Source organism: Monopterus albus, unplaced genomic scaffold (assembly GCF_001952655.1).
Source record: "Monopterus albus unplaced genomic scaffold, M_albus_1.0 scaffold54.1, whole genome shotgun sequence".
In the NCBI taxonomy this organism is placed as follows: domain Eukaryota; kingdom Metazoa; phylum Chordata; class Actinopteri; order Synbranchiformes; family Synbranchidae; genus Monopterus; species Monopterus albus.
Window position 1 is genome coordinate 2270876 of NW_018127934.1, and position 19726 is coordinate 2290601.

At 41.8% G+C, this 19726-nt stretch overlaps 1 protein-coding gene across 1 annotated transcript in view; it reads right to left on the reverse strand.

Annotated features, from left to right (window-relative positions):
• Nucleotides 1-2679: 2679 nt before the first annotated feature.
• The window catches only part of LOC109961323 (serine/arginine repetitive matrix protein 1), a 19129-nt gene continuing 2082 nt past the window's right edge, over nucleotides 2680-19726 (reverse strand). The window contains exons 2-10 of the mRNA XM_020602031.1: nucleotides 14583-14677; nucleotides 14193-14277; nucleotides 12602-12729; nucleotides 12381-12568; nucleotides 10711-10785; nucleotides 7062-8203; nucleotides 5692-6518; nucleotides 5193-5429; nucleotides 2680-3858 (exon numbers count right to left, since the gene is read on the reverse strand). Of these exons, the coding sequence (XP_020457687.1) occupies nucleotides 3605-3858; nucleotides 5193-5429; nucleotides 5692-6518; nucleotides 7062-8203; nucleotides 10711-10785; nucleotides 12381-12568; nucleotides 12602-12729; nucleotides 14193-14277; nucleotides 14583-14677 (3031 nt within the window). The 3' untranslated portion in view covers nucleotides 2680-3604. The remainder of the gene's footprint in view (nucleotides 3859-5192; nucleotides 5430-5691; nucleotides 6519-7061; nucleotides 8204-10710; nucleotides 10786-12380; nucleotides 12569-12601; nucleotides 12730-14192; nucleotides 14278-14582; nucleotides 14678-19726) is intronic.

Sequence of the window (19726 nt, forward strand, 5' to 3'; positions counted from 1 at the left end):
TTTTTGCAGGCACATACTGTAGCAGCTTGTATCGCAAAGTCACGCACTGTTAACACAAACCTGTTTTGCTGCTTGCTTTCACCTTGTTGACAGTTCTGGACAAGGACTTTATACTGTATATGCGTAAGTCATAGAAAATAGATAAAATGAGTTCTTGAGCTTTGTCTGTGTAAACAGGGGTCCCTTGGAAATGTCACCATGTAGTGCTGCTGCTGGAGGAGAGTGTCAATGGTTCATCTTCAGTGAAACCTGCGATGTTGACGGTTGAACTGATATGTTTTTAACAGTTGTTGCTGGGTGCTTTACTGCTTGCTTAGGTGATATCTTCTTTAATTTACATTTGACCTTTATTTAATGAGGATGGTCTTCACATGAATCTCCTTTAAGAGAGATTCCTTTAACCCACGCTATTCAGAGTTTCACCATTGAAAGTGAACGACCTGACTGGCCTTTTTCTGGCTGTCCTCTGTGACTGATTTCAGTCTGGTGTTCACAGCTCACAGACAGCTCATTTTGTTCTCAGGTTGTTTTCTGTGCTCTTCTAGTTTCATACCAAGGTCCTTGGTGTTTGCTATTTGCAAGGCTTTCTTTATGTTTTGCAATTTTGTCTTGAAAGTGACACTTTGGATACAGACAGGAAACTTTGCTACATAGTTCTGAAGGCTGGAATTAATCTAGGGAAGCTGCAGTATATAGACTGTATGGTTTTAACCCCTAGTCCAATAGGACTCTCTTCACTGGTGTAGTATTCCTCACAGCTACTGCAAGTGATTTTCAAATCTTCTGATCCTGAAATGGGTTTTTCAAAACATTATGAACACCTCAGCATTCTAAAGGGTGTTGGCTTTCAATATGGGTCTGCACAAACCTGCCTGTTACTTATTAACATTGTTTCCACTCACATATTGACAAGTTTCATTGCGTGTGTTGGTGTATTTGGACACACTGTCTCTTGGTGGATACTGGGCTGGGAGACTTCAGAATATTGGTTGCCCTCAAATGAAGAGCAACTACATAATAGTCAGGTATAGCTGCAGATGATGGCTTCATGATGGCTTTTGAATTCATAAAAAAAACTCCCCACTGAAGGTGAATTGTGGTTAAAGAGCACAAGCAGTTGGTGCCAACTGAGTCGCCTCATGCCGTTTTCTCTGGTATGTACTGATGACTCATACTGTCAGTACAGATATGCACTTACTTTTACATCCAGGGGAGAAAGACATTTTCTTTTACTACCTACATTGCAAGTGGGATTTGTATTCTCAGAACTAGTTTTTCTTTTCATATAAAGGTTTCCTAGAACTGGCTTATGAACCAACACCTCCATCTAGTGCTTTAATAGTGAATGGCATGTGGGAGACTAGGGCTGGGTTATACTGGCATCAGTACTCAGTTGTGTGCGTTACATTCAACCCTCATGTGAAATCACCTGAGGGAAGAGTCAAAAGCTGGCCGTCACAAAGAAAGGTTGGCGTGATATCGATTAAATATGGGGTGCACATTGTCAGGTAGTCTCTGGAAGACATTCAGTGTTGCATACTGTTCATATGAAAAATGTTACAAATAGCTGTGTAACAAATGAGAAAAGAGCTAGAACGAGAAAAGGAAAACTCAGTGTACTTTCTCACATCCGCCCAGCTGACCAATCGCTGAGTACAGTGGTTGTGAATGTCGGACTTCTGGAAAGAAATGGCTGGGGTTTCTGAAGCTCAAGCACATCTAAGGAAGCATATGGCAGCTTTAAGAGGCCAGGATACTTCAGCCAGAGTGCTGCTCAGATAGCTTCAGTCTGTCTAGTTCTCATTTTCCATTTCAAATAAATGTTGGAATGTTTGAGTCATCTTTGCTCATGCCCAACTAACACTTGTTACAATTTTATCCACCTCCGCATTCATAACAAAAAATACTGTCAATTTCAGACTAGCTGGACCTGACCCCTAAGCTGTAAACACCTTTTTCAAAAACAAATTCTAAATATGCAAGAAATAAATGTTCTCCAGAAATAAGCATTTCATTTTGAAATAAATAACCACAGCACAAAACAGATTTTAAAAGTTTGATGACTTTTTATAAAAAGACAAAACATAACACAATAACCAAGGCATGTCATACATTGTGTTCTTCCTTTGTTTCTCTGGGGAATATTTACAAACAAGCTTATGTGCAGATAGCAATTACTCTGAAATGGAAAAAAGCTACGCATAGTCTAGCACATACAACCAGTTAGCATAATGATAATATATCTGTTATGTACAATGTAACTGGCAAGGAGGCTAGAGCAGGAACAAACAGAAAGAGTCTGCAAAAGGCTTAAATAATTTCAAGTATCTGTCTTGAGGTTTCATGGAGGTTTTAGTCCAATGGACAAAGATTTTCAGCAACAATAAAGAAAAACCAAAAATGTAGTCTAGCTGCAAACTGTGTACTGTGGCGGCAGGGAAAGGAAAGGAGGAGCTCTAGCCATTGCAAAGGACGACACAAACGGTACACCAAACACAGAACAATCACTTCTCTGATAAATGCCCACTTTTAAAGAAACTTTTAACATGGGGAATCTCTTCTCCACACATAAAGTGATATCCAGCTTATTGGCCTATAGCACCTTTTTACTGCTCTGAATAACAAATGTGCAACAGGCAGAAAAAAGAAAACAGTAAGAAACATGAACATACTGCTCTGGGGAAAATGGTAGCTGTTGACATCTTGAGTCTGTTTAAGGGAAACGGGTCAAAACAACAGGTTTCCAAACAGTTCTTAAAGAGTATGTTTCTGGACTTTGTGGTTTAACTAAACATCTTAGGCATCCAAAGGTAACTTCACTACATTCTGATGCCATTTCATTGTCTCCATCATCAAAAAATTATCGTGTTCCATTTAAAAAAACAACTTCAATATAACTTCACAAGCGTAACTCATTCATCAATAGTACCTTACATGTAAATTAAGGTGCAAATATAAGGAAACCATAGTCAGAATTGCAGTCAGCTGTATGAAAAGAAGTACTTTATTGAGGAAAAACCTGGCTATTTGTGTAGGTTAGAAGTAGAGAGGCCTACTATAATTATAAAGCCACTATTAAGAAAAGTGTGGCCTGAGCACAGGCCATTTGTCCTGTTAACATCTCCAAGTGCATAAAACACTAATGCTACTTCATGACGTTCATATAACAACACGGTAGGGCTCAATTGCCTCCCTTATTTACGTTTCACTTTAGTGTATCATTTTGAAAAGAGAAAAAAAGCTCTTATACAATACAACACAGGCTGTGGCCAGTGCTATGGTCTCTGAAGGCATGTCTCAAACAGCACCCAACCAAGTGTGCCCGCACCCTAATACCTAAAAACCAGGAGCACCATGAAAACTCGTGTCATTTTTAAGACTACTTTAAAGTAGAGCAATACAAATGGTTAGTCAAAATTTCTGTTCTTGTAGTCATGCCATCATGTGTCAAGTTAGAGGCCATTTCAACATCATAGCATGCCACCAAAAAAGTAGAGTGAAATTTGGGACCACTCTCTCAAAATTAGTGCAGTTCCTAGGTAGTAGGGTACCATTTGAGATCTGCTCTGATCAGCTGCACCACACCTCCAAACACTCTCCTCTCTTAACAGACGGTAAGGGGCTGGGGCTCACTTTCACGCCGCTGGATCTTCTTCAGCAGCTGAATGCGGTTGTGGCAATAAAACTTAATAGCTCGCCAGTCGCGATGGTTGTTAACCAGCAGGGGGCACTGCTGGAGGCAACGTTCACAGTCAGCTTTGGCGGGGACTCGGAGCTCAGTAATGTTTCGAGTCAGGTGCTCTTCAACTGCTGCACGTTCTGCCTCAGACCAGGGACGCTTCAGGACACCTCGCTTTCCTACAAGAGGTTACAGATGTAGGAAAGTTAGAGATTACATGTGTTTAACAGCTTCTCTTATTCAGCATGAGGAGAGGGAAACTTCCTGTAGACTCCCCACCTCTGCTCACACTCTAAAAACACATGCAACCATTAAAAGTCACAGTTCTTTTCAAACATTTCAGTGCTTTCCCTGCTCTCATTCCCAAACTTTTAACTGTACACTCCAAGTGCATAAAAACAAACCAGAAAATTCACGTGTTGTAAAAACAGTCAATCTTTAGGATCAGAAAAATATAAATTTCCCGATCAGCTATTTTTTCCCTTTGAATAACCGTTTGTATATTTAAGTTATGTAGAGAACAGAATAAATACAAGCATGTAACTAATATGAAAATTAAACAAACGATTCAATCATTTATCAACTAGCCTGTGTGTGTGAGATATTACAGCAACAACAGGTCATGCATACTAAAACTTGACAGGTGCTTGACAAAACAGAAGACATCAGTGCAAAAATAGGAGTCCACACTTGTGTTGACAACTACCTGTGGTGTATTTTTTTGGCTTTAATAATAGGTCTGCCACATATTCTGTTGCTATTTCACATTTGCATGACAATGTAACAAAAAAAACAAGATTTTGAGATTTCTTTTGGACTTCATTTTTGTTGCTAGTTTCCTAATAACAGAGCTGTCGTGAGTTTAAACTCCTGACAATACTTCAATAGCAGACATATTGCGTACTCATTGTTTTAAAACACAAATTCACAAATTCTGGAACACTTTAAGAACAGCCTGACGATTGGCTCTCTTTCCTAAGTTTTCTACATAATGTACATAGGAAACTGCCTTTTGCAAGAATATGATGCACAGTGACTGTGTGGTGCTAAGAGCATGGCTCCTCTTTGTCTGGCCCTTAATATGAAATGCTAAGAGTCAACTTAAATAATTTATTCCCTTCCAACTGACATGCTACCATATGAGCGGAATGGGTCAGAATGGGCCAAACAGTCCTGGCAATTTCTCAATACTCTGTTTTCTTTCAACACATCTTGTTATCATCAGTCTAATGTCAGCAAGTTGTTCCCTGTTCCAAGCCCGTTTAAATCTGAGAGGATATCTTGTTTACACTGAATAAACCTGAGAACAAACCTGCTCCCGAGTAGGTTTAAGATTACAGATATGTTGCCATGACAAGAAGTCCTACAAGACCTTCAAAGAACCAGCACATCTGGAACCATGTGGAATCATCAACAAAATGATCAGGTTAACCAGTTAATCCACATATGAAGTTGTTTTTTCCTGCTTACTGTGTTTTGTTTTAAAACCCAAACAAATCTGATTTGGACTGACCTGAGCCTCTCCTGCGGTTTGCTGGTGGAGGTGGGGGAGGGGGAGGAGGGGGTGGTTGGCTGTTCTTGAGCTTCTTGGGCCGTCCCACCCGCCCATTGTTCTTCCCTTTCCTGACATACAGCAGGGTAGGCGCAGGGTTCGGAGCAGGTGCAGGGACAGGCGCTTCAGGCTTCTCTTTCACCTGCTCCCCTTCAGATTCTCCCTCCGAGTATGAGTCTGCAGAGTTTCCTGACATAACTGGAGACATTGAGGAGGGAAAAAAGGTTGTGGAGAAAGGGAAAGTAAGAAAGGAGAGGAGGGGAGAGCAGAACTTCATTAGTCTAATCTGTAATTAATCTTTATTTTTCCAATAAAAATCAATTTGGACACAAATATCCACAAACCCCTTTAGAGCCAAGGTTTGTTCAACACCACAGAGGGAGAGGATGATACAAATTGTCTTGGACAACAGAACAAGACCTCAATCCCACTCATTCGTTTAGTCATTCATCCATCTCACCATCCAGTTCCAGGCAGATGTGGTTAAGGCTCATTCCTCTGAACAGCACGCCATCTCTTTCTCCACACAGCACAACTCGGCCCACTCTGCCCATCAGGCCTGGGTCCTGACCAATTCCAGCACAGTTCTGTGTCACATGGTATTCCCTCTCGAGGAAGTGCTCCAGCCTCTCCACAGCGCTGCCTCCTGGCTGCCCAGGCTCCTCTCCTTCTCCCAGAAGCAGCAGCTGGGTTAGGATTGCTACCTGGCGGCGAACCCTGGTCTGGGTCAGGGCACGAGGATTGCGGGTACCGCTGGAGCGGGCCAGGCTTCGGAGGAGGTCAGTGCCTCGCAGTGGTGTGGCAGGGGAGTGGTAAGGCCTGGCGAAGACATATGGGTTTGCGGGGTCAACTCCTACATCCTGTCTTGTCTGTAGGAGGAGCTCCAGACAAGGCTCACAGTGAGGGGGCAGGATAAGGGGTTGCACACGTCCACGTTTACCCTGAACCCCAACTCGAGGGAGGTGAGGAAGCACCAGCCTCTCAAAGGGGGACAGGGAGGCCTCCAGTGGGGTGAGAGCTGGAGGGGTGCCAGGCGGAACAGGAGCAGGGCACTGGGGAGTGACGCGAGCACGATATTCAGCAATGGACAACTTGGAGACCTCACACTCGCGTCGTCGGTTGTATAGGATTAGAAGAGCCAGGCTGGAGTGGCAGAGAAGGCGCCAGGCCTCGGCTGACTGCAGCTGCCGAGACAGGGACAAGAATGCAGAGTGCTGCAACCGACGAAGATACAGCACTAGAGAAGACAAGGATGAGAGGAGGGGCAGCATGTGGTGACGACCCGAACTACTGAAAAAGAAGAGACATGGAGCTATTAGTTGATTTAATCATTTTAAGTTTCACTTACCTTGCAACAATTTAAATGAGTACCAGCTAGCATGTCACTACACAGCCAGGCAGGTATTAGGGGTGAATAGTCATATTTTTGTTTGCATAATTTGTTACTTGTTTAATTGAGCTGCAACTAACAATTATTGTCATTATCGACTAATCTGTTCATTGTTTCTTGTTTAATCCCCTTCTATTTAAAATGTCAGATAATAGATATTTTCAAATACTTTGTTTTGTCCTTCCAACAGTTCAGAACCCAAATATATTCAGGCTACGAGAAAGAAAAGAATCTAATCTTACTATTTTAGACTGTGCCTTTAATTTAAATAATTTCATCAAATTAAGATTGTTAAATTACTGTAGAAGTAGAATGTTAAATTAGAGGTTATTTATTTATTATATCAATTTTGCTGACAACTGCTAAGTTTCTTTTGCTACTTACTGTGGAGACTCAGTCTCACAAATTTGCCCACAAAGCAGGTAAAGACCTTGGGTTACCTCAGCAAGTCCTTTTCCTTATCCTCTGTCCCACTTTCATCTTCCACCTCCATCACTCCATTCTCTTCTTCCTCTTCCTCTTCTTCCTCATCCTCCTCATCTTCCTCTTCTTTTGCTGGCTGAAATTCTTTGGCCAGCTTGCTGCTCAAGGACCGAGGACACACTACCTCTACCTCCTCCTCCTCTTTGGGTTTTTTCACCTCCACGACCTCCACATCTTCTTCATCTTCATCCTCCTCAGCCTCTTCTTCCTCCTCCTGTGTTTCTTTCTTGAGCCTCCTCAATGCTCCTTTTCTGAACTGTGCCACAGCAACAGGCGGTGGGCTCCTCTTTAAGACTGACACTGGCACTGCGTTCTGTCCTCTTGGAGGAGGAGTCAGCACAGGTGGGGTGCAGTTCCTTCCAGAGGAGGCAGGTGATTGGTTAGCTGCTGTTAGGGTGGGCGGAGACATGGAGAGGTCCTGGATGGCACTCTGTGGAAGATCTGAAATGCGGCTCTGTCCCAAGGCCTGTGACGACTTCGAGTGCTGCTGAGTGTGTGTGTGAGCTGCGGCTGGCTTGGTGTTCTGTGCGTGCAAGCGAGGCATCTGTGTGTAGCGCTCGACAAGGGCAGAGCACACTTCTGGTTGGTGGGCGTGGTGTTTATCTAAGTGGCGGCCCAGGGAGCGGAAGTGCCGTCCACAGTACTCACAGGTTTGGCGCATGGAGTCTATGGACACTCCTCCTCTGGGGACATTTGTGTTGATGTTGCTTGTGCTGTTGGGGCCTAGCGGAGCTGGGGCTTTGAACACAGGCTTAGATGAAGAGGAGGAGGATGAACAGGGAGGAGAGGACTGCTGTGGAGGGTGGGATGAAGGAAGTGGACAATTGTAATGAGGAACACTAGCAGGGGAGACTGGTGATGGGCGCCCAGGCAAGGTCCGATGGGGAGTCTTTTTCTTAGAAGGTGTGCTGCGGCGTTTCTTGCGCCGGCGTAATGCCCGCCCACGGGGGCTGGCATTGTCCTCTTCTCCAGCATCTGAATCACTGGGGTCAGAGTGGGAGACGGGGGAAGAGGAGGGGGAGAGGGACCAAGAGGGGGTGACGTGCTCTTGCTGCTGCTGCTGGTGGTGGTGGGCTGTCAGAGAGGGAGGGTCATCGCCCTGGAAGTGAGAGACAGAGAAAAAGAGCATGTTACCTGGTGCCCAGAGACTCTCTGTAGCAGTAATACAATGACAAAAATAAATAACAATAAAAAAAATGTGTGTAGGTTTGTGTTGAAGTTTGGGCACATTCCAAATGCTTTTTTTGTGGTAATAACTAACTTAATTCAGTGCCTCTCAAACATTCTGTCATGTCCTCTGTTGGAAGCCAAAAAAAATCTCATTCACCAACTTGAAGTAAACTTCTTTTTATCCATTAACACTTTAGAGTATTTCTCATATACTCTCTGGCTTACTGTCTTTTGAGTTTGTCATGTCTTTTGTGACTTCCTAATATTTTGTATTTGAGTGACAGTTTTGCTCAATGACAAATCACCTGTTCTTCCCCTTCAGAAATACAGGACTCTGAATAAATCCTGATAACCTGGACCTTGACGGTCTTGCCAGCATCAAAGCACTCTTGTTTAGTTAAGAATCTGATTATTTCCCCTTCAAATGTGCTCCACATTTTTACATGGTCACCTCTAGCACCCCTCTGCAACAACTGTCCCCAGTTTGATCAGCACTGACTTAATGGATTTGCGTTTGTTATTTTCTCAAATTCATAGATGTATTTAGAACTGAGGAAGAATCATAAGACCTTAAAGCTCTATACCTGAAGAGAAAACATACCAGGTGCTTAGAGGTGTTCTTAGTACAAAACTGTGGCACCGCTGGATTTCTAAAGTCACAAAGTTCTGCAAAGCCGTCACCGCTACAGTGGGGCATCACCATTTATAAATGTGAAGTTTGCTGACTTACTGTGAAAGTGTGTTTAATTTTGTCAGTCTAATTACATTTACAGCCAGGAGAGTCATTAAATTTTAAAGTAATAAGCAAATGGTGATGATCACTGGCAAAGGAATCTGCAGTAAATTGTCTGCACATGAGTGATAAGTGATGAAATGCAATGTTTCCCCATTGAACCATTTAGTATGCGACAGGCGGTAGAGACAACAGACAGCGCACTGGCACTAAGCATAAGCAGGTTAAGTTACTTGTGCTTTATTTCTCTCAATGAGTTGCACTCAATGACATCCAATATAATAAACACGCATAATAAAACAATTATCCAGGGGAGGGAGATAAAGACTTGATGATAACGTTGAGGTCGACTCCAACATCAGTGATGTCCACCCACATCAAGGCAGGTGTCATCCTGCAGGCACAGCAGTGCATCACAACTGCATCAAACAATATTTGCTCTCTAAAATTATCGTTTGAATTTTTGTATACAGTATATTTTGTAATACTGCTTGAGCAGAGGGACGGTCAGTACAAACCCATACTGTGCAGACAAACAAACCAACAAAACTTTTATCTTCACTGGAATTAAAAATAAACTTTTCAAAGATATTAAATATGTCATGTTAATATTTGGGGGAAAAAAATTATAATTACTATAACTGACTTTTGGTCACCTGAAGGCAGCAGAAACAAACTGTGAACACAGAACTGACATATCATCCATCACCCTTTAAGCTGATTTAGCCACTTTGTTGGCAAACAGTTTCGTATTTACACATCCAACAGTAATGGAGAAATCAATATCATTCATTTGGGGTCATGTTTCTTGACACCTGATTAATGAATTCAGATGTTCAGTTTTTATATGCTTTTTGTTACTGGTGTCTACCACCTCCTGGGGAAAATATCTTGCTCTTTAATAGCTAAATGCTCCAGTACGTCCACCAGCTTGTCTCTAATTGTGTCTGTGTACTGTCTGATATTAAACAGCTATTGTACATTAGGTTTTAAAAATTTTTTGTTGGTCTAAACACTCTAAACAGCTGCTTGTTGCAGCCAGAAACAATGCTATAAGAGTGATGAGAGTGATAGACAGCTAAACACTAAGCTGAGACTTGCTTTAAAACTCAGTGAAGCTGAGGAAAAACGAATTTTCTGGTGAATATTCTTCGACAGTTCGCCACTAACGATCCTTTCACATTTCAAAGTAATTTCATACATTGTTATCCAAAGAATATCAGTTATTTTAAAGTGATGCCCAAATCGCCTCGAACATTTACTTCTGATGCCAATATTGCATGTTTTATTCTGCATAAACATCATTTAACTTCAAGAGCTGGAACAAACTGATAAAGAATATAGATGCTATATTGTTAGAGTGAGATGAATATTATTATATCAATTTTCATCCTTTCAGCTATACCTTAAACAGAAATACAAGGGAACTGGATGTCAACAGGTTAAGAATTACCCAAACATTAAGTTTTATTTATATGTTTGGGGATTCAATTAAAAAAAAACTTTATAAAACCTAACTTAGTAAAGTAACTAGTTAATATCTAGGGAAAGTCATTTGGGAAAGTCTGAAAATCATTGGGTGTGAGGCAGGTTAAATTAAATGTGGTGATTCATGTACACTATCTTGATATCACTTTTAAAAATACTAAAACCGATGTCCGTCAGACTGTGTGCTTTTAGAAAATAAGTGGTTTTTCTGTTACCTTTTTGATATTGTTGTTCTTCTCAGTGTCAGAGTTGCACTCGTGTTGCGCTGGAGACACAGTACCACAGAAACCCTGTGGGACACAGAGCAGTCACATTAAAACAGTTGGCACACTGCTCATTAATGTTTGCCATCACAATCAGCCTAAGCTGTCACTCAGAAAGCAGGAGGACACCCCTCCACAGTTGGTCGTAAGCACAGAGGTTGATTAAGACTCCAAATCTCCCACCAACAAGCAAAACACGAGAAGTGAAAAGAGATATGCTTTCAAACACCGTCAGCATCTCATCAGTAATAAATGTGGGTTTATCAATCAGCCCTGTATACTTAGAAGAGAAAAAAAATCAGCCTGCCAATAACTGAAACCTACAAACACACATTTTAAACATTATCTAGACAAAATGTAACATATTCAAATAGAACAATTTTGTCAATCTAACTTCAGTTTTGTGTTTTGAGTAAATTCATTCAATCTAATGAGATCCATTATAGGAACAGATGTCATGTAATGTAATAACCATGGTTACCGTTGCTAAAGCACTATAGGTAGAGAGAGATGGAGCTCTGCCATCACCATGGTAACCCCATGCCTTGCTTAGCTTTGTGTGTGTAGCACAAATGTGTGCGCAGGGGGTAGTGTGAATATGTGTCTACGTGCACGCATGTGATAAACGGTGAGTGCATGAAGTTGATCAACAGTGTGTGAATGCACATATGGTTGCCTATGTGAAGTCAGCAAATATGTGCACAGTCTATGAGCGTATTTCTACACTTACAAGCCAAAGACAGATGAAAAAACTGAAAAGTGAGATCATATCATTGCCTGAAGTGGTTGGATCTGGATTAGAAAGTTTAGAATTGAGGTTAAAATCAGATTTGGGATCAGGTAGTGTTAGAATTAAGGTTAGACAAATTAGACGAGGAAATTATTGTGAAGCAAAAACAAGCACGAGAGGCTCCCCCAGTCAAAACATTTTGGGACTCATTCACAAACAGTGCATACGCACAAATCTGTGCTTCAATCGTGTGTATGAACAATTTACGAACAAATCCAGGATTCATCATTATTTTCTTACCTAAATCTGTTCATGAAAACAAATTCAGTGCTGCCTCAGAGCATGCATATGAACAAATGATGAAGGCCCGGATGTAAAAATGCAAACAAACACATTTTAACTAAAATTGCGTTCATTAAAAAGGCTTTAATAGTTAATAAGATTCAATATATAATAAAATATATATTAAGCTTTTCATCATTAATTTGGCCAAATGTAGCCTATCAAATGACCATGAAAATAAGTGTAGCCTATCAAATGACCATGAAAATAAGGGTTATAATTAAAATATTCAACTATCCCAGTGTCCCAGTTCTAGCTTACAAATATATGAGAGTATATATTGTTTTTTTACTGACTTGCTCCTACCAATTAGTGCCATAAAATTATGCATATGTAGCCAGTGTTAACTGGTACCCACCTGGTTAAGCTGCAGCCTATTAAAAGCCATGCCAGATATATATATACACGATTCTGATTTAAGTCTAATTAAGTGTTAAAATTTTGCAGGGCTTAATGGTGAGGGAATAAATATCCTCACATGTGCTCACAAGTATATTTACAGGAACATTACGTGTATAGTTTTATTCCATCTGTGTTTCAAGGCACTGACCAGGTTCTCTCCCCACTCTGTCAGGCTGTAGTCCACAGTGATCTCCTCTCCCTTGGTGATGTCTCGGATGGCGATAACAACCAACCGCACCTGGCTCCCACAGTGGACCTCTCGGATACGGCAGTTGGGGGAGGGAGGAAAGGAGCTGGCTGTTGGGGCCGGAGCAGAGGGTGTTGGGGCAGCCGGAGCTACAATTCAGCACCCCTTCAAGGGGGTAGCACTAAAATCAAGCTCCAGGGATGTGATGGGGGAGGGGGTGGAGGAAGCAGCTGGAGCCGGTGTAGAAGCTGAACAGGAGCTGTTTTTTGATCCGCTGCTAACTTTGTCACGAGTCTGCTCCGATGGGCCGCTGGGAGGTGAAGAGGGTGGGGGACTTTTCATCAAACATAATCTGTTGGTCTGTTTTGATTCTATTCCCATAGTAGTGCATTCAATAATTTTTAAAGCACAAATACCAACCATTTAGTTGTATTTTTCTCTTGCAGCCCCAGTACTGTTCTAGCATATCCTGTTAAAGTCCACGATTCCAATTCATTACACATTTTGTCAAATTTGGCAACGGTTTTTCTTGTTCCTCTCTGTGTGTGTGCTCAGAATACCTTGTGTGTTTGTATTCAGTCCTGGCCCTGTAACTGGGGAAAACGAATCTGACTCAGGCCATGTAATTACCAATTGTCAGCACAAGGAGCACTGTTGCTTGTACACATCAAGACGGGTACACTCGTACCAATTCCACCACTTCTAGTTGCGGCCTATACAACTAAAGAGGAAAACTGAAAAAGAAGAACTATGATCAAGCAAGACTGAATACCTGTATAAGCATGCATAAGTGCCCCCTTCCAGCAATGGAGACAGCTTCGAGATTTGAATGGCATGAGAACAGTCTTTTTCTGCTGGACAGGTTGATAAACTGTTTGCTATGTTCAATGCACTGGATTCTGGCACGTCTCATTTTCTCCTCATTAATTCTGGGAGGTGTAGTCTTTCACCAGAATCATAGACTATGCTTTTAATAGGGAAATAGGGATTTTTAAAACAAGGTACAGGAACAGAATTGAAAGTCTGTTTTCTCATTCTTCTTACCAAAAAGGTCTGTCTTTAGCTATAGGGCTCTATTGAAGTTGAAAGACTGTAAAGCAAACACAGAGAATCCACCCATACAAGCTCGTGTCAGTGCTTCAGGGCAGTGATTCTTAAATCTAGTTCACAGAGTGTTACTGATTTTCTCAGGGGCCGGAGCAGAGGGTGTTGGGGCAGCCGGAGCTACAATTCAGCACCCCTTCAAGGGGGTAGCACTAAAATCAAGCTCCAGGGATGTGATGGGGGAGGGGGTGTCCATGATTGGTTAAATATTCGCATCTTCACACCTCAAGCATTAGCGAGCACAGTGTGTAAAGAGGCACTGATACTACACTGGTTTAGAGGTAAAATGACTTCACTCATTGGTTTAGAGGCAAAACGGGGACTTCAATGAGTGGGCCATGGGCAACGCTGTGAAGACGTCACATTGACTGTTGCACTATGATACTTCATATCCCCTGTTCTCCCATGTTCTCCCACTGCTCAGCTGACTGTGTGTGAGAAGGGTGCAACACTCCATCCCCCAAAAAAGAGACAGACAGAAATATAGTGGAAAAACACAGCAGGATGGTCCGTGTCAACCTGGGAAGAACCAGGGCGAAGTACAGAGTATACTGCTCGATATGTTCCAATAGTGGAAATGCAACAAAAGAAAGGTCATCCCCATGGCATTCTAAATGTAAAAAGTAAATAAATAAAAATTAACAAACCAAAACACAAGTGTTTACTCACCAGCTGTGATGAGGAACAGGCTCTGCATTGTAGAAAGGCCCGTCCAGATTAGGACGCTTATTCTCTGCTACCTCCTTACGGTCACCTGTGAGCACAGCAATAGGCTATATAAAAGGATTACATTCAAGTATGCAGAGACACACGCACAGAGGTCATCACCCCATCTCCTTAAGTACATACATAGGTGCACATCATAGAACATACAGTACAGGCAAGCATACACACGCACACACACACACACACACACACTACAGAAGTAGGTCATACTCACACACACTCCACCCCCATTCCAGTCACACACACACAGTTGATGGCACTAAGAATATAACATTCAGATGTAACATACACACACACACGCACACACACACACACACACACACACACACACACCTGGGCTGAAGCTGTGTTCAGACACGCTCTCCTCCTCAGTATGTGTAACAAAGACTTTCACGGGGGTTCCTTTCCTTTTCCTTCCACAGCCGCGTCTGCAGAGAGCATACACATACAAGCAATTATTTAATCAATTAGCCCATGGGCCAAACCTCACATCAATCAGAGATGGTTGTCAGTATATCCAATAGTTGCTATGCTATGCATAATTGTATGTACTGACACCTAAACATTTTTAAGATCCTTACCTTGAAGAACAAACATTTTTCTGCAACACACTTTTTTTTACATTTAAATGCTATGACTGAATCACCCATATAAAGAATTCTGCCTAAATAAAATGCAATCTAAAATTGGTAAAGATATTATTTAAATCCTTATGATCAAAGAACAAGTAAAGAAGAGCATAAAACTGGCCGGTTAATAACTTTCAGTACTCAGTCAGTACCAAAAAAATACTGAGGTTCGGTCCAAAGCCCTATATATATAAATTTCAGCAAATGAATGATTCAAACACTTCTAGAATAAAAACTGAAAATACCCTGCTCACACTATCAGATTTTTACAAATGAGTACTGTTAAGGTTCAAGAGGCACACACAACAAACTAACAAAATAACTTCAATACCACACTGACCATAGTAGGTTTTGACAATGTGCAGTAGTTAGTTTATAGTTGCTCTCAGCCCTGCATCACCACTTAAAGAGTGTGCCCAGAAAGCTTCAAATGCAGCCACCTGTGTGAGAATGGCCAAGCAAGATTATCTTCTTCAGACTAAATCCACACCAAAACCGTTAACACCGAAAAGCCAAATTGATCCTGCCTCTGCCGATTCTGGGCTAGTTCTACCACAGATCTCAATATTGTTTTCCGTCAGTCTATTTTTTACTCGCATGACATTGGAGGCTCTTAAAACTAGGCCATAGGAAGATCGTGCTTAGATTCTGAAGTGTTCATTACTGGCTGTGTGCATGTGTGTGTGCGCGTGTTTGCATGCAGACATAAGAGAAAGAGAGAGAGAGAAAATGAGAGGATGAAAAGGGGATATGAGAGAGAAAAGTGAAGCAGAAGAAAACAGGGAAAGGGAGCAAAAGAAAAAAAAGAGAGTGAAAGAACAGAGAGAGAAAAAGACAGTCATTCAGCAGAGATATCAACCAGACCCACTGTCTTTGTATTGATCCACTCTACTCCCATCTGGACTTGTGATACTATGCATGCATGTTTCTGTGTTTAAGGGAGTACAGTGCGTGCCTGCATGCGTGCTCATATATGTAGAGTTTTTTGAGAAGCTTTCCACTGCAACAACCAACCACAAAATCCCTGGCTATGAAAATCTACTCAAACATTAAACGTAATAGTAACCACAAAATCATAAGAAAGCTTAAGCACTGAAAAAAAAGATGTATTCCCAAAAGAAATAAGTCACAGTACTGTTGCTTACAACACAGTAAAGAAATAGTTCAAACAAACTGCTTAAAGATCTGAGCAATCTTTCACATCACCTCAGGATTAGTGCTGTGTAAACATTACAAACAGCTCTTAAGGATGTCATAACATCACTGACCAGTTTCAAGTGTGTCCTCCATACTATTGCACTAAATTGTGATATTTACTTATCACAGCACTGTAAATATAACATGACCCCATAACGGCCAAACCGTCAATAATACATTTATAAGATCCTCTGTGGACACCACAATCCCCCACCACACACCATGTTGCAACACCATGAGCTCCTTTTCAGATATGTATACTCAAAAGTAGGGTTAGGCAGTATCAGAGCTTTCACTACCACAGAAAGGCTTAGGTGAGGCACCTAGGTGATTTTGCGGTGCATCTAAGCCAAATATGTGTACAAAAAGGTGATATATCAGAATGAATGTAAAACCAACCGTGAGCTACAGTATATGCGCTGTAAAATAATGGAGAGGCGACTTGATCTCAAAATAAAATGTAAGATGGCAACAAGAATGACCTGTCAATCAACAAAGATATGTGTAATTGACAGCTATCAAACACCTGACTGGACATTTCTCTGTGCCATCAACTCAGGGCAAAACAACAGGCCTACATAAAAGTAGGCTATAATTTTGTTGGGGAGTAATCTTTGTGAATGATAACAACAGAGACAGCAGAAAGTAGCCCATTTCCCACATAAAGAAATTAACATGTACTGAAGTAGCTAAGTTACGTTAGCCAAAGAAGCTAATTAGTTGATGTTACATAAATGTAATTAATATAAGTTTCCTTCACATAATTATAAAAAACACCTAAGCCATCTAAATACTACGTACTGTAAGAGGATTACAGCCACTGTACAAAATTTGTTTCTTTTTTCTCAGAATTCTAACTTTAATCGTAGTAATTAGAATTCTGAGAAAAAAAAAGACTGAGATTAAAGTCAGAATTCTAAGAAACAAACAAACTCATACATTTTGTTCAGTGGCCCTAATGCTCTTCCGGAGAAAACCTAGGGACATCCCTAGGACCGAAATCTGTGAAGAAACATACCTACACTGAAATAAATCACGATATGACAAACATGCAAAATCACATATGACATAATCAAGCTGTTAAGTGTGATATTTCATTCTTGACCTTGGAAATAGTTTCAAAATGAGCTGAAATCAATCTCTATTTCCTAGCTTTTTCCTTGAGCTTTCAGCCACAATTCACTTTCATACTGAGGTAATGTGGTGACAGCTGATCCATCTCCAAGACAACTGAGCAAACTCCATCTGATCATTAAGACTGAAAAGGGTTCAAACATCCACAAAAACCAGTAAGTGAACCCTCAGGTATAATTATTTTGTGAAATCAAGCTCATGTTCAGCAAGGCAATGAATTCTGTTTCTGCGTACAGTTAAATTCATTGGACAGACTTTGTACAACTAGAACATAAAATGGTCGTATCATCAGAATATAATTTCACAAGTGAAAGGTGGCAAGTTATAGGGCTGAATTATTGCCCTACCCAAAAGACTATAAAGTTAATATTACAAGTCGGGTGTACAAAAATGCAGCAACAGTTGTTCGCGCTCACACAGGCAGGCTTAGCTACCGGTCCTGAGCTACACTTGATTCTAACAGGTCACCAGGTTTTCCCAAAAAAAAAAAAAAATACACCATATTCCTCAAAGTTTATATTTTGTTGTATTATTTTGGGCATTTTGAGTGTGTGTCTGTGTGCTCAGTTTTGGTTCAGTGAGTTTCTGGGAACTTTGTTGCCAACAAAATCTGTCTCACCTTCACTCCTTCAGTGAGCTGACCCCTCAATCCCCCCATTCCTGTCTCATTTTGTCTCACCCTCTCAATCGATTCTCTCACTCTCCCTGCACATTTCTCTCATATTTTGTTGTATTATTTTAGGCATTTTGAGTGTGTGTCTGTGTGCTCAGTTTTGGTTCAGTGAGTTTCTGGGAACTTTGTTGCCAACAAAATCTGTCTCACCTTCACTCCTTCAGTGAGCTGACCCCTCAATCCCCCCATTCCTGTCTCATTTTGTCTCACCCTCTCAATCGATTCTCTCACTCTCCCTGCACATTTCTCTCCCTTCTTCACTCCAACTAAAGCACACGCACATACACACGGCCCCCTCCCACCAACCCACATGCATGCACAAATACACAAACAAGTCCATACTCAAGACCCACATATGCGTGAGCACACATACAGACAGTCCACATGTGCACACAAACACACCTCCCCCTCTGTGGCCCACATGCATGCACAAACACACCCACACACGCACACATTCACACAGGCACGCAAACATGCAGTCTCACACACACAGCTCCCTCTCAGGCTTATAGGCACGCAAAAACACACACACACACACACACACACACACACTACACACAAATACCCTTTCTCCAGCCAAGCTCACATGCACGCAGACATACACTCATCCCTTCCCTTCTCTCTAAAACACACGGGCACGCACACACACACATGCAGGAAAGCTCACTCTAGTGCGCACACACTCGCTCGCTCTCTCTCTCTCTCTCTCTCTCTCTCTCCAGTGCTCAGTTTCTCTCTCTCAAATAACCAAACCCACAGTCTCATGTTCCATCTCTGACAGACATACACACACACACTTTTTCCCTCTCTGACACGCACACAAAGGCAAGCATGCACACATACAATCTGCACATTCGATTCTCAGACTCATGCATACTGTATCTGCTACAGTACATTCCCTCCTCCTCTGTATTGCATACACACAAACACACATGCTCTATCAAACACATTATTCTTTCTCAGCCACAAACAAATATGTGTGTGCTTGTGGATACAAACACACAACCTCTGGTCACGCAACTGTTTCTCCTGCTCATTCCACATACGTTTAGATTACACACAAACATGATCACTCACATACAAGACACATGTACAAACTCAATAAGCCTCATGTACACTCTGTCCTTCATGGAGAATGTTCTCTCTCTCTCTCTCTCTCTCTCTCTCTCTCCCTCTCTCTCTCACTCTCTCTCCAACACACACACAGAATCCTCAATAATAAAACAGATACAAACACACACCACTCGCCCTCCCCCCTTCTTACATATACCATACCACCCACACAGTGTGCACATAACACACAAACATACTTTTCCTTTGAGCATGTGTACACACACACACACACACACACACACACAGACTGTCCTTTCCTCTTTCATAAACAAAGTAGATGCATAAACACTCTCTCCTTCCCTCTCTATGACACACACAAACACACTGCCCTTGTCTAGGAGCCACACACACACACACACACACACACACACACACAGAGATACACACACAAACCTTGTGTCTGTCTCCCTCATGACACACACTCCCTCCCTTTCTTACTAACTGCAGAACAAACACACACACACACACACACACAATCACACAGAGAGACAGACATACGCACACCTCTCGTTCCAGAACAAATACACAAACAGAGAGAAAAAACACACACAAAGACACACACACAGCATATGCACTAGCTACCAAGCCTTCTTTTTCAGTTTCCAAGACACACACACACCCTCCCCTTCTGTTTCAAAAGCTTGGACACACACACACACACACACACACACACACACACACACGCACAGAGAGAAATCCTCACCCTGTCACACACCCTCCCTTCTCTTTCC